At 38.8% G+C, this 15,876-nt stretch overlaps 1 protein-coding gene across 3 annotated transcripts in view; it reads left to right on the forward strand.

Moving 5' to 3' along the window:
- The window catches only part of CDK19 (cyclin dependent kinase 19), a 134,349-nt gene extending 120,154 nt beyond the window's left edge, over window positions 1–14,195 (forward strand). For all 3 annotated transcript variants that reach the window (XM_020805351.3, XM_020805348.3, XM_078385056.1), the window contains 2 exons: window positions 6,083–6,355; window positions 8,245–14,195. In XM_020805351.3, coding sequence (XP_020661010.1) covers window positions 6,083–6,355; window positions 8,245–8,263 — 292 coding nt within the window. In that variant the 3' untranslated portion in view covers window positions 8,264–14,195. The remainder of the gene's footprint in view (window positions 1–6,082; window positions 6,356–8,244) is intronic.
- The last annotated feature ends 1,681 nt before the right edge of the window (window positions 14,196–15,876 follow it).

A 15,876-nucleotide genomic window follows, 5' to 3' on the forward strand; every position in this document is an offset into this window, starting at 1 on the left:
GCTGTAGTCATCTGTTTACTGATTATATCTGCAATTGAGAAATATCCCTCCAGCTCTTTATGTCCTATATTTTTTGTAGTTATGGAGCTTGATTTGTTTTTGTTTTTTAATACTTGAGCTGCCCTTGCTACAGTTCCTTCACAGATTTATTCAGAACTGTAGGATATTGGTTTTGAAATACTATATATATATTTTAGCCCTATTTTACTTCTTAGATTATCAGTATTCTTGCCAAAGGCCCCTGAGTCGTAGAACTCCTTTCCTTCAGAGAAAAGTCAGAAATGAAATAGTATTGTTGTTAACCCAGTTGTAGGTTCCAATAGGCTGCTACTGTATTTTATGGATTGTCAGTCTCTTCTATCACCTCTTGCTTTGTTTGTATATTGTTTTTCAATGTGATTGATTTCTTATTATTACTAGTAGCTATACTTGATCCAGATATTTCTGGCATGCATGAGCCTTTAGGAAAACACATAAGAAAGGAATTTGCTACTTCAGCCATGGCCATCCAACAGTCCAGTAAATTATGCTCTAGCACTTATATGCATAGGATAGATGAGACAGAAGAGGACAAATAAATTTTGAGGAGCATTTCTTTACCTTATCTTTAGTTCTCTTTCTTTAGATGTAACATAATTTAAGCATGAAGTAAATCTTAAGTGCATAGGTAATATGTGCATGATGTAATATGGGTTCTTTATCCAAATAAAAAAGTAAAAAGAACAAGGTCAATATAATACTAAGAAAGGCAGAGGCTTAAACCTCAGAGAGGAGTATGTATTGAGTATATGAAGAAGCAGGGAGCATGTGGGTCTGCCAGGGTTTGGGAAGAAAGAGGGGGGGAGAATAGTGGACAGATGTGAAAAAGGACATGCTCTGTGACAGAGGACTTGTTTCACATGCATTGGTAAATTCAAGGAGAATCCAAAAACACAGCTGTCTATACTGATCTATGTCAACAAACAATTCCTACCACAGTGTAGTTTACATTTCAGGGTGTATATGCATGTTAATGGAGCTGAACTGCCCAGTCAACAGAAATTTGTCCCCTTATACTCTGAATTACAGGAATAGTTCACAACAATATTCTGTTGCTGCCAGGTATAGATACTCATTTCAAGCAGGAAGCATTACATACCCAGCTGATGAACCAAGAAAGAGTTGCAAAGATATTGTATATTGAATTATATTACTGAACCCTGTTCAGAAATAAGTCTCATAGCATTCCATGAAGCTTACTTCTGACTGAGTAAATATAGGAGGGATTGCTGCTTTAAACACAAAGTGGTTTTCAAAAGAGACCTTTGCCACTTTCAAGCCAGTCAGTGGAAGTGTGCTGCCTGGTTGTGGGAATGTTCCGACCCTAGGCAAGGATTGTGTACGCTCAGCGGCTGAGACAGCAAGGCAGAGGAGAAGGAGAAGAAAGACTAGCGAAGGCACAGAGGTGAGAGTGCAGTAGTGGGAGCACTGTGTACTGCATGTTAGTGAAAGTAGGAGCAGGAGCTTTTAAGGACTGGGTGTTTTGTAACTTCCTGAATCTAGAGTTGCTGCTGAGTATATTAATCAAGAGGAATATCTGGTAGCTCATGGCTGTAAATAGGCTTCTGCGCTTTCCATCACCACACTCACCATGGCAGCTGTCCTGCTCATGAACAGCCAGCCTTTCAGGTTTGCACAGTATACTCTGAGGTTGAGAAGCAGAAGGATGGCGGCAATTTGGCCACTTATTTATTTTATTTTATTTTATTTTATTTTATTTAACTTATATACTGCTCACTCTACCCAAAGGTCTCTGGGCGGCTTACAACAATTAAAATACAATAAAAAAAGATAAAACAATTTAAAAAAATTAAAATACTCTAAAAATTGCCATCAGGACCCACAGTTGATATTATTTCAATTAAAAGCCTTCTGGAACAGGAAGGTTTTGACCTGGCGCCGAAATGTCATCAGCGTCGGCGCCAGACGAATCTCAGTCGGGAGGGCATTCCATAGTCTGGGGGCAGCTGCCAAAAAGGCCCTTTTCTCTAGAAGCCATCCCTCTTACCTCCTTCAGGGACAGCTCTTTCAGAAGGGCCCCCTGGCTAGATCTTAACTGCTGGGTAGGCTTATATGGAAGGAGGCACTCCTTCAGGTATCCAGGGCCCAAGACATTGTGAGAACATCTGGTATACCTAGCCTCTGACTAACCAGGTTGGCACCAAATGTTTTTTGCAGAGTGGGTGATGGGAGGCTTCTTTGGTTACTTCAGATAGAAGTATCTTGAGTAGCTTCACCGGAAGGAGGCTTCCTTGGCTGCTGCCAGGTACAGAGGCACTTGAGGTAACATTGTTCAGTAGCTGTGGCACTGGCTTTCTTTGCCACCTCCCTTTCTTGCCAGAGAGGATGCTGGAGAGAAGGTAGGCATCCTTGGAATTTTGAGGAGACATGAAGCTGGCTATCACTATGTTTGCCATGGCTAGCAAGCGCAGAGGAAAAGTGTTAGACACAGTTCATTAAGTACCCCATCAGGCCTGTATTTCTATGCCTGTATATGAATTAGAAATTGTCTTTAAGACAGTAAAAAAATGTTCTATGAAGTGAGCACAGAATATATCTTCCATTCCTCCCCCCCCCCTTTAAAATTGATTTGTGTAAATACTGGCATTCTATTTTTTTAAATAGCTGAACTGTTTCAGACACGTTTCAGCTCTTGGACTTCAGCTTGAATTCCAAACTTTTGTTTTTCTGAAACCATCCCTAATCTTTTTATGTTAATAAAAAAATTATAAACTTACATTATCTTCTGTGGTTCATCTGCTACCTTTCAATCAGCAGCATTCAGTCAGCTACTTTGCCCTTTGATCTGTGGTAGCAGCACATTCCTTTTGCCATGAAACTAATACACAGTTCCATACTGTAGTCCTGACTGATCTGTCTCATTGAATGGTGTCATTCCTAAATGTCATGTCATGTTTTGCAATAAAACTGCAAACATTGCTTTAATTGAAGCTCTTGGCAGTGGTAACACAGTTTGTCTCATTAGTGGCAGAAATCCCTTTGCTTTGTGTTGCCCCTTTTCATTTTACAATGAAACCCTTTTATTGCACTGAAAGGCGTGTAAAAAGGAATGTTTCACACCAAATCCATCTATTTAAAAATAGTCATTTTTTAAATAGATTTGGTGTCAACATTACTTTTTCCATGCCTTTCAATGCATTTAAAGCCTTTGCTTTACGTCACTATTAAAGATGCTGACCTTATGATAAGTAATGTTACTTGGCATCAAATGTTACAAAGAAGTAACCAAGGGTGAGGAGTGAGTTCATGTGTCTTGGAAGATCCTCTTACTATGCCACCCTCTCCTGTTTTCCTGCAAAAGCAGTTAATTGTCCTGTGGTTCATACTTCCCATTCCACTTCTTTATCATCTTTGCACCAGCGTCCAAAAGCAATTTTTCTCCCTTTGAAAAAACGTGGAAAGCCTGTGTCCCAGCCATGCCTCACACTCTGTGCCACAGTCCTTTTGCAGCCAGCCCAAATGTGTTTTTATTCTTGCCCTCTGTAGTAATGGCTGTCCTTAAGAACTGTAGTATTGAGCCTTGGATTTGGGCAAATATGGGCAGCAAAAACTGTGATTCAGCTATAGGAGGTCTTAAATTCCGATTGTTGATCTCTAGAGACTTAGATCTCCCAGCTTAAGCTGATCACCCAACTCCACTCCTACCTGGATGACAGATTCCCTCAGGACACTGGTGCAGGCATTGGTTATTTCTCAGATTGACTACTGCAGTGCTGTCTATGTGGGGATTTCCTTAAAACTGCTCCAAAGAGTCCAGCAGGTCCAGAGTGTGGCGGCCAGACTGGTGGTTGGGACAAGCAGATAATTATTGCGCCACCCCAGTTCTGCCTGCCTCCACTGGTTACACGTGAAGTCGTAGATGAGGTTCAAAGTCTTGACGCTCACGTACAAAGCCCTCCATGGTTTGGGCCCACATTACGTGTCACAGCATCTTGCCCCGATGTCAACTGCCCAACCCACCAGGTCATCTAAGAAGAGGCTCCTCTGTGTAGCCACCTTGAGGCAAGGCCATAAATCTTCTATGAGAGATAAGGCCTTCTTTGCAGTGGCCCCATCTTTGTGGAATCAGCTCCAGGAGGAGATTCACCTGACCTCATCCCGGCAACATTTAAGAGGCAGCTAAAGACATGGCTCTTTACAGAGGCCTTCCATTCCAACACTAGTTGTGCCAAGATACTTTTACATCTCAGTTCAGTTATTTGCTGTCTGTATCTTTGTTTTTTGTTGTCTTTATACAGTTTTAATTGACACGCTGATACCCTCTGTTTTTACATGGTTAGATGTTTGTGGTTTTGTCATAACTTATTTAATTGTCCATTTTATGTGAACTGCCCAGAGTAGTGCTGCAGCACTAGAGGGTGCAGTATATCAAATTAAAGCAATAAATAAATAATAAATATTTATTCAGGAAAGGCAGAGATTAAACCTGGACCTCCATGAAGCTGCAGCATTTTCCCCCACAAAAAAGAAAATATTTTGAATAACTGGCTTACTTTCAACATATATTGTACCAAATATGGAATTCCATCTGTATACATGGTTTGTTTATTTATTTATTTAAATATGGGTCCAACAATTGCAGTGGGTAAATCTCAGTTTGGAGAATTCTGGGCTGTGTGCATTCAAGCTGAGTTAGCGTGCTGAAAAAAAAATACTTAAATGATGATGGCTCATTACTGGAATGTGTTGCACTTGTCAGGTATGTTTTTGTTGAATGTGAGCTGTATTATTTCATTTTCTAATCCAGGACCATAGTTAGAAGGGTGAGGTGAGCTCTGCCCCTTTCCTCGATGCTTCATTAATTTAAGCAATGACAAATCTGACAGGAAGAGTTTCCTGTTTATATGTTGGCTCTATAGTCCAGACAATCTGGGTTCTTCCTTGCAGGTAGAGCCTTCATATGAGTAAGAACCTCTCCTCTTCAGATTCGTAGATGGTCACAGGAGGAAAGTGATGAGGGAGAGGATGGGGCTAATAACCTCCAGCTAACCCTAATGATAACCCTGGAATAAAGAATAACTGGATAGATTGTTTTTTCAGCAATAGATCATAATTAACATCACATCCTACAAAATAGAGATCTGTAAGGCACAAATTCATCACAAATGTAAATGAACACATTCAGCTACTGCTAGAACTACACATTAACTAACAAAATTGTTTGATAGCAGTTAGACAATGGTTTAAGTCATACAAGAGGAAGCCCGTATTGTTCAATCCAGAATGAACCCTCATATGATGTTGTGATAGCCACTAACTTAAATGGCTTATAAAAAGAAGAGTACTGCATTAGAAAAAGGTTTAGGCAAATTAATGGAGGGTAAGTACTGTCCATTAAAAGGAACATTCGCATTTAGCATCATGATGTCCCTGAACCTTACATGCTAACATAGGAAGAACATCACATCTGTGCCCTGCTTTGTAGCCTTCCAGAGGTTGGCTGCTTCTGGAAGAGCAACTCTGTCTTGATGGATTTACTCTAATCAGTCAGTCATAGTTTGATACTTCTGAGTATCAAAGTATTTTTTGATACTTCTGCTGAGTTGGCACTATCGAATGGGTAAAATAAAGTGATCAGGACCCCATATTTTTGTCAGCTTAGCTTCAACCAAATGTCTCTTACTGCCAGTACTCATATTGCCACAGTGAAGATCAAAATCTGAACTAGCTTGGTATTTACTGAAAAGCAGTCACACACCTCATTTTAAAGCACAGCTCTTTATTTCGAAGTTAGTCCACAGTCTAACTTGGAAGACCTAACTTCAGTAGTAGAATTCATGCCTTATGCACAAAACTTCTCACATTCAGCCTCTGATGTCTACTGGTAGGACAAACAATCTCCCCCTCTGAAAACCCAGACAAAGATTTCATGAAAAATGTGGACTCCTGCCTCACTTTATTAGAAAGAGAATCCCTTTTAGTTTTTGATTCATTGCAAGGAAATGTCTCTGAATCTGGGTTTGGGTTTGGATTCAGTTTATTTAGTTCAGGCCATTCTAACCCACCCCTTTCAATGTTGTAGAATCAACAACAGCAGAACCAACATCAGCAACAAACAGCACCTCAGCAGCAAACAGCACCTCAGCAGCAGCAACAGCAGCAGCAACAACAACAACAGAACAGCACCCAGACAAATGGAACTGCAGGGGGTGGTGGAGCAGGAGGTGGTGGCACTGGGGCAGGCCTCCAGCATAGCCAGGACTCCAGTCTCAACCAGGTGCCTCCAAATAAGAAACCACGCATTGGTCCTTCAGGCGCTAATTCAGGGGGGCCTGTCATGCCTTCAGATTATCAGGTACAGGATTTGCCCTGTTTATTCCTGCACCTTTTGTTTCTTTTCATAGGTCAGCAGAATGTGAGCTGGAAATAGCTACACTGACATGTTCTTCATTATGAAACATTCCCGGTGCTTCAGTTTAGATTTGGCAAACCCTACAGCACTGACTTTGAGGGCTGATTTCTAAAAAGACACAGCATACTTTGGATCCTGGGAATGTTCTGAGCTTTTTAGTTTATAGGAAAGCAACCAGTACTGTTTCACTAATCAAATAGATCTGCTATGCTTTTTTTTCCAGTTAAAACTACAGCTTATATGCTTTTAATCAGACATACAGAAGGTAAGGAAGTGAAGGTCCCCCCCCCATGTGTATCCATTGCTTGATTACTTTCTTTGTGCACTAGGCACAGTATAAAAGTGGTAGCAACCCCATATCCAAACTGCTAAGTTGGGTGTGTGAACTCAGTCAGCTCTGTGCAAACTGAGAGTGATGAGTGATTTGGGTACATCATGCAACATGCTCATATGACCCACTTCACTGCACATAGAGGTTATGTGAATTATCTCTACTAGACAGCTTAGCCACATGACTTTATCTGGCCATAATACTTGCAAAACAGTCATATGATAGCTTAATTATATGAAATTACTAGCATGTATTAGCTCCAACATATAATGGCCTTTTCATTAGATGAATGCAATACCTTTTTAAGTCTTAGAAAAGTTATGAGTTGTCAGGGTACGTCCATTCCTTGGCACAGCAAGCTCTGTCATCATGATGTAAGACCCTGAATATCTTTATTTTCCTCCCATACATTTAACACTGCCTTCATAATAGGGAATTCTGGTTTAATACTATGTAGAAGGGATCTCTGCTGTACTATGTCAATACTGTGTAGTGGTGATTTCTGCTATCTGCCAGCAGAAATGTTCTCAATAAATTCTGTATTGGCAGAATGTATGTGGATCCATATCAAAGTTGTTTGTTTGTCTGTTTTAAGTAGTGATAAAACACATCCTAATAACATTTCCATTGGTTCTGAATCTTTTAATCACATGTACAGGGCATTTTCCCTCAAAACTGATATCTCCCAGGACATCAATTTGAAGTTTTATCACTCATTGTAAAATACCATATTTTTCCATGTATAAGACTATACTTTTGTCTAAAATCTTTAGACTAAAAATTGAAGGTTGTCTTATGCACAGAAGTAAGCTGAGGAGAGAACAAACACAAGTGGAGGGGAAAGCAGGGTTCAAAGCGATCCTGCAGTGCTTTGATCCCTGCCCCTCTACACTTGCTAAGCCCCACTTAGATTTCTTAATTTTGGGTTAGAAAAGTGGGGGTGTCTTATACATGGGGGGCGTCTTATACTCAGGGAAAATATGGTAAATGTGTCAGTGGTTATATATTTCCTAGGAATCTGCAATAACATAAACTAATTCTGTTTTAAAATGTCTTACTAATTAGAACCTCAAAAACTGGGATGTTCATTTATCAAAGCAAAAGCAAAGTGTATAACACCCTATAGCACTTACAGCACTCTCTGTGGTTTACAACACACCTTTTTTTTTGACCGCAGTATTGTAGTTTGACCATTGTGCCATGAAGCTCCTATCAGTTAGAACTACAGATGGGCATAAAACGCCAATTTGATGGTTCATGCTGGTTTGTATACCACAGCAACAAGTGTTCAGCAGTTTGGCACACTGCCCTGGGGGGGGATTGGAGGAGGAGAAGAGTACAGGAGACAGAAGGAATAGTTGGTACCCTGATCTAATTTCTCTGTTCAGGTATATTTGTCAAAGAGTAAAGATAGTGTAAACATTCTGGGGGGAAATCCTTCTAAAACAATTTGCTACCCACTAAAACATGTACATTTTGTATGTTTTGTTTTTGTTTTTAGCACTCCAGTTCCCGCCTGAGTTACCAAAGCAACATTCAGGGATCTTCTCAGTCCCAGAGTACAATGGGCTATTCTACGTCATCTCAGCAAAGTTCTCAGTACCATCAGTCCCACCAGTCTCACCGGTACTGAAGGGACCACATAAGTGGGTGTTGTAAAAGAATGAACGAACAGCCAGCGGACTCCAGCAATATGAAGTTCCATGAGAAGAACCAAAAATGCAAACTGTGATGCAGATTTTTGAAATTACAGTTATAAAAGGAAAACTTGGATTTACTAAGTGTTTTTAGACAATAAACAGTTCTTATCTTTTTTTTTCTCCCCCCCCCCCCCCTTTTGGCCACAAAAGAGATTCTTGTGAAGTTTCCCCTCAGCTTGATTTTGCATGTTTTCCATTGTGGTTACTCGAAAGAAAACATCTGATCTGAACCCAGCACTTAAACTTCTTTACTACGGAATTTTTGAAAGATTCCTGGTGCACCTTTTTTGTGTTGTAGTAATTGCCATAAATTTTACCTTTTTCCAAATCCCTTTACCAGGATTTTAAAGTTTTAGAATCTTGAATTCCCAGGCTTTTCAAGCTTGTATATAGTTAATTTTTTTACTAGGCAAACCCGTTTAGCTATACAGGTATGATGCACCTTTTAAAAGCACTATGTTATTTTCACAGGATATTACTGTTTTGCTCACAGATGTCAAGAACAGCAGATTTTACTGTTCCAGAGTATTTTAATATTCTCTTTTTATTAGTCTAGTTTTGAGATGAGGTCTTTAAAAAAGAAGAAGAAGAAGAAAAGAAAAATATACTACCCAAGTCTCTGTAGCAGCTATTACATGTTTCTTTGGACTGAAAACCAAACAGAAGATGATGAATGTTTGTTTTCAGATGAGAATCCCACAGATCATTTATCATTATCTTCCAAGTGGCTTAAGCTTTGCTTTACATATAGGCATGAAAGCAGAGGGGCAGGCAAATACTTACGTGGCTCCAGTAGATCAAAACTTTGCTATACGGTCTATTCTGGTGGCCATCTGTACATGCAGTGCATCTCTGCTCGTAATCTGTGTTTTGCGACTCTGTTTTAGAAATTCAGGATCAATGGAAGAAAGGGCAAAGAAGGAGACTGCTACTGCTTTCAGGGGTTTGGGGTACAAGGTGTGCTGTTTAATATATATGTAGTCCACTTTTTATATTGGTTGGTTGGTTTCTGATGTAGCCTTCCATTGTTAAATTTTGGTTCTGAAACTTGCAGCAAAACAAAAACAAAAATGCTGCAGCACCTTAAGAAGCTAAGAGTTTTGTTGCGGCATGAGCTGCTGCCTACTTACAGAACACTTGCAATCATGAACCTTGACAAGCCATTACTATTATTATTGTTGTTATTATTAATATTATATTACTTTATTAATATGTTGTTTTTCTTATACCTTCATGATCCAGTTGAACCAGATCAAATATTGGAAAGAGAAACTGTTAAACGTGTTGGAAATCATGGCGCCAAACTGCTCTGCAGGCAGAGCGCTCCATGGTTGCTCCAACAATCCCCAGATTACAATTACACAAACTGGAATTCACCCCATTAAATAGAATGGGCCTTAGGTGTGCACATGGGGATAATGGATGTCCCTTTGCACAACATGTATACAAACACACCTGCACCTGCAGCAAACAGCATTTTGGCTAGTGCCCTGAACATGTTTAGCATTCTCATGCCCCAGAAGTGTTTTATGTAGTCTTACCGTTGCTGTGATTAATTCAGATGGGCTGCACTAGGTCAAATATGCTGTCCTGCAGTATCTCTTCCTTCAGGTCACCCATGCAGCAGTTGTACTGAAGTTGTACTAAAGAAATGAGGATGAACTGGATAGCCATCAAACAGGGGAAATATCAGTGTTCATTAACATTATCTGTGATCAGAGGCAACAATACTTTGAGGCAGCTCCTTTTTTTCAAAGAGGCCTTGAACTACAGCTTGCATGCTTTATTCCACGCTGTAGCATCCAGTTTAGCATACAATTCAGCAAATTAAGAATCTTGAGATTTTCTTTTGGTTTGTTTATTTAAAGCAGTTTTCTCGCCTTTTGCAAATAGGCTTAAAAGTTTGCAAGCAGTTTTTATTGAAACATAGAATATGGAGGAATAGAGCTGAATAGAATTTCCAGAGGCTAAAGCTTCAATTCTGAGTAATTCCTTCCCTTTCTCAAAAGCAAAATAAATTACTGAACATATGTACTAATTTACATTATTAATGTAGACTACAACATTCAGTTTTTTGTATGGAATTTGGGTTATCATGATGCAGACGTTTTTAAGCACACACAGCCCTAACCGTATTGCACTAAAATTGAAAAAGCATATACTTTAAATATATAAGCAGCACGCAATATTTTAAGAACATTTGCTTTTTTAAAAAAAAAGTGGTACAGGAAGGAGCCAGTTGTTTATATTTGCATTAATGGGCCTTTACATTATATAGCATGAGTTCACACCTTATGGTGTTCTGTTTTGATTGATATAAGACTCAAAGAAGTCATCAAACACTTTGCACTAAGATTGCAATGGGAACTAACAAGGTGGGCAAACTTTCTTTAATACCCAAAGTAATAAAAGATACTTTATCCAAGATTATGTGGGCTCCTAATTAAAAGACCACCCAAACTGTTGGTTACAGGCATTGTTCCATTTGCTGTTGCTATCAAATAGCTTTCTGGAGAGCCAAAAATTAATTAACATAGAACACACAGAAAAATAACAAAAAGTATTGCAATCCAGGCAATATTTATTCTTTCTGATATTTTATGTATCATATGTCTGAGCTAGATTTGTTGGATGGAACTAATCTTTCTTTCGTACTAACGTTCAGTGAAAATGCTTCCTCAGTCCAACGTGGTCTTCTCGCCCCAAGCTTATGTTTGGTGAGTAGCACTTAAGGCTTACGAACTGCCCATTTTTCTCCTCTCCCTCTCTTGCTCTGTCCCTCACCGACCGTTCGCTACAGTTCCTATGCACCTGTGGCAAGCTCAGTCCAAGTATATTCCTCTGTGCATGCAGTTTGACAACCTGTGTTGAATGTGCTTTATCTCCATGAGCTTCCAGTCCCCTAGAATGAGGGCCATGGTTGTTTTCTGTACCAATAAGTTGATATTTGCTGGCTAGGCTAATTGCTAATTATATTCCATTTCCCTGCTGAGCCTGTGCACACAAATGCAGCTGTGCTAAATACTTCATGGCCTTCTGAGCATTGACAGGGGAATAGATGAAAGTATAGGTTTACACTTTTTGAAATGTTTACTGCACTCATTCTCTATTTGTAACTTGGCATTTGGGCATATTTGGCCTATTATTGTGAACTGTTTGTGTATAATAAGATGAGTGTCTCATGTATTGCAGGGCTAAGGTGAGCCAAGATGAGGTTTCTTTGTGTCAGGGGAAATGTCATGAATCAAAAATGTCATGTAAGATAAATCATATGTTATATGTTATGGAAACACAAGACACAGACATTTTTATAAGTGTGCAGCTCAAGTTAACGAAGTCTTAGTAGTATATGCAGCTTCTACGTAATCTATAGATTCTTTTTCTCACACACACATTGGCCCTTAGAAGTGGATATTGAGTAAGTAGTTAACTATGATCTTTGCTACTTTGGGAAACAGTAGCTGATCACACCTCATTTTGTGATATTTCTCTTTTAGTTTTCAAAAAGGAACAAAGAAATAGGATTAGTAAAATAGTGATGAAATTAATTGTAGCGCAGACTGCATAATGAAGGAAGACTCTCGTAAAAGCTGCACGTCCTGCACTGTATTGGTGACACTGTATCTTCTGGGGTGGGCGTGGGGTGGGAGGACACCCCCTGAAGTTGGGGAGGTGGGAGCGTGAAGTATTTGATTATGTATCATATTTTATATAAACATAATAAGCTTAGTTCCCCTTCATAATCTTCAGTGATGGTACTTAAGCAACATTAAGCAAAGATAACTGTTTTAAGATAAAATAAACATGTTGTACATATGGCCATGTATAATCTATACATTTTGCCACACCAGAACGATGTGTATTGCTTTATGGGGAAAAGTCCTTAATGCACTGTTGTCTCCTAAATATTTAGTAGTAAATTAATACTATTTAATTTTTTTAAAAAAATCTGTCTTGTGCAGACACTAAAAAGTATTACACAATGTGGACTGAACATGTCCCTTTTTTAACAGCAGTTTAAATAATGTTTTCTATCTGTAATGTAGTGTACTTTTCAAATTGTTTTATGTTGTATTTCATAATTTTAACTATTTGTGGACGTGTGCCTGCTTTGTTTTCTTTTATATGTAATTTCACATATTCATCTTTTTTTTGTAGTCTTTTTATTATGCAGTTAGTTTTGTGTCTTCTTTTATGCCACTTCAGCTCATTGGTTATCGCCTCTGTGTAGCAGTGTGCTCTCTAGTAGCTGCTGAGGTCTGCAAATAAAAACAAAGCCCTTCCAAATCCAGATTTATGTTCTCACTTGTTGGGATTTCGTGGGATATTTTACTCTCACTCAATGTGTGTGGGGGGGATTTTTTGCCTTGTGTATGTTGGATTATTTTCAGATTCCAATAAGAATTCCAATATATTGTGGGGTATTAAAATCTCACATGACCAAATTAGTGTTTGTTGCAGATTCAAGTGGGATCTACCCCATATCCAGAATGAGAAAAGGGTGGGGTAAAATAAAATAAAATTTTCTGATATTGTCAGCTACCTCCTCACCCTGATTATTTTTAGTGTCCAGACCCTCATGGAATAATAATTTATTCCCCTTAAATGCGGCCAACATACTGACAATCAGAGCATGTCACATCTGTTTTGTTGTGCATTGGTTTGCCAAAAAAAAAAAAGGCACAGAATATTTATTTTATTTTTAGTTTCCTTGCTTTTTTTCCTGTGCAGAGAAAAAACCCTAGCAGTGGCAAATGAGTTACATTAAAGAAGTGGTTGGCTCCTGGAAAATGACAAGGCTGTAGAATATTTACATTCTAGATTTGCTTCTGTGGATTCTTCAACAAAATGTGACTTTGGGAAAGTAACATGACCCACACTAGTGTGTGAAGGTTGAACTGAGTCAACAATGTACTATGTGGATCAATGACTTGCATTTTTAAAATGCACCTAAAGCCCCAATGAAGAAACTCATATGCTGGTTCCTGAACCTAAATATAATATTGGGAGGTCAACAGATTCTTTGCTGTTACCAAGCTCTAATCTTGGCGAGCCATCTTACTGAAGTGAAAGTTAAAATCTGACAGTTATTTAGCAATATGATAATTGCCCAATATGCTTCCCAACACTGAACAAGCTTAAGTAGTACAAATACCCTGTTTCCCCGAAAATAAGACAGGGTCTTATATCAATTTTTGCTCCAAAATATGCATTAGGGCTTATTTTCAGGGGATGTCTTTTTTTTTCCATGTACAGCAATCTACATTGATTCAAATACAGTACTGTCATCATCTTCTGGTTGCTGCACAATGGTGGAGGGCAGGGCTTCACTTAACGGGGGCTTATTTTGGGGGTAGGGCTTATATTATGAGCATTCTGAAAAATCATAATAGGGCTTATTTTCAGGTTAGGGCTTATTTTCAGGGAAACAGGGTATCAGATGAGTTGAAGGTATGGGGGGGTGTCAGCTCTTAATAGCCTCTACTTCTGCTCTGTAGAGAAGAAACATTGAGGCTCAGTAAAAGATTGAAAATGTCCATCCACTCTGGTAAGCAATTTCAGTAAGCTTTGCCCTCATAAAGCATTTATTGTTTTTAGTATGTCATTATGTTGCTTTTGAAAGACTGTTAAAACTATTCTTTTGTTCATTGGATCTCTTTTTTTATTTTTTGTTGTAATTAAATTGTTTCAGTGTGAATTTTTAAAATAAAAGTAATATACGTTTGTAATAATAATAAAACGTTGAAGTCGAGCTGTGTGACGGGCAATCTGTACACTTTGCACTGTAATTAAAATAGAATGGTTTTCTCAGATTTAAAGTATAGATGGTCCTGTTATTTAAGGCCCTTCTAATACCTTTATAAGATGCCTCCCATGGTTTGTGGGTGGTGTTTCCTTTTGCTTTTGCTTTAGATAAGGTCACTCCTAGACCCCTGAAGCTAGCAGAATGCAATGCTACATCAACAACAATATATTTGCAGCAGCAACTCTGCCAAATATGAGTGAAAAGCCAAGTAGAGCATCTCCAGCCAGGATCCTGTATTCACTACATCAGACAATTCTCAGGCAGTGACATCACATCAAAGTCATATTCAGGTGAGCACTTCAGCTCCAGCTTCCTCATCATTTCTATCATCCATTTATACAGTATGTGGAGGAAGACAAGTCTAATAGGCAGGCCCTCCACTGTCTACAAGGACACTTCACGTGAATCGGAACTCTTGACTGCCCACTGTTACAGAGACTGTGTCAGTCAGATATATCGCTTCAAAGCATTAGATGGCAATGAACACGGAAGCTGGAGCACTTCTTCTTCTGGTGTGGTATACATGCAAAATAGTAAAGCCAGAATATTATGGTCTGTTACACATCAATTAAGTTTTTAATATTTTTCTCCTCTTTGTCTCCCCTGATTGGATCCTTTCAAGGAGAAAGGGGAGGGGTAAAAATATTTTAAATAAATAAATAAAATAATAAATAAAACAGCAAAAGTTAGGAAAACAGACAAATCTGCAGCATACTTCTTTTCATCCTTGAATACTTGCAACTGGTTGAGATCTTGGAACAATAGTCTGCCATGGTTGTCTTTCCAGATCAGGCTAATTCAACACTTCTGCTATTACTTCCCAAGTAATTTTTGAGTGGCATACTGCTTCTTTTGGGGCTTAATTCCTGTCTGAATAACTTAACTTCTTGCCCTGTAAATGTGGACAATTCTGAACCTATTTCCTTCAGCTAAAATTTACACCCCTTATTAAGATACAACCTTGACAACAAAATCTCCCTCTCAGGTTACATAAATGGCAAAGAACTCATTTATGGTTTTTAAAAATAATTATTTCAGATATGGTGGGGTATTTTAGAATCCTTAGGACTCTAAAGACTCAAACATTAACAGGGAAGCAGAACTCTAGTGCTGTAAGCTGGGGTGTAAAGACAGGAGTCCTTACAATACACATCAGCAGAGCAGAAAGATAACCATGGAAGAAGATAAGCATGTGATCAGAATAAAACTCCCAGAGCTTATCTATTCCCTTCTTAAGTGCTCCACAAAGGGGGAGGGGGGGGGAGAGAGAGAGAGAGAGAATGATACACACAGTCTCTCAAGCACCCAGTGTTAATTAATGCCCCTATTCACTTAGAAGCTTTCACTATTTCTAAGGTACATGCTACCTGCCATTCAGAACAAATAGCACTCATTTTGAAATTACAGTACTTGGTTGTTAATGGCTGAGTTGCAGCTGAGGTCTTTGCTCATAAGCAGCTAAAGTGGTCTTTTGCTTATTTGTAGCCCTTATGTATTGGACTGAAAATTGGACTGCACATGAGATTTGCTCTTGCCCAGTTTAAATTATCTTTGAGAGAGACAGTAGTTCCAGGCAAACATATTCAAACATTGTTGAATCAGGATAGTCTAAAATTGTGCTTGAGAG

Source organism: Pogona vitticeps, chromosome 1 (assembly GCF_051106095.1).
Source record: "Pogona vitticeps strain Pit_001003342236 chromosome 1, PviZW2.1, whole genome shotgun sequence".
NCBI classification, from domain to species: domain Eukaryota; kingdom Metazoa; phylum Chordata; class Lepidosauria; order Squamata; family Agamidae; genus Pogona; species Pogona vitticeps.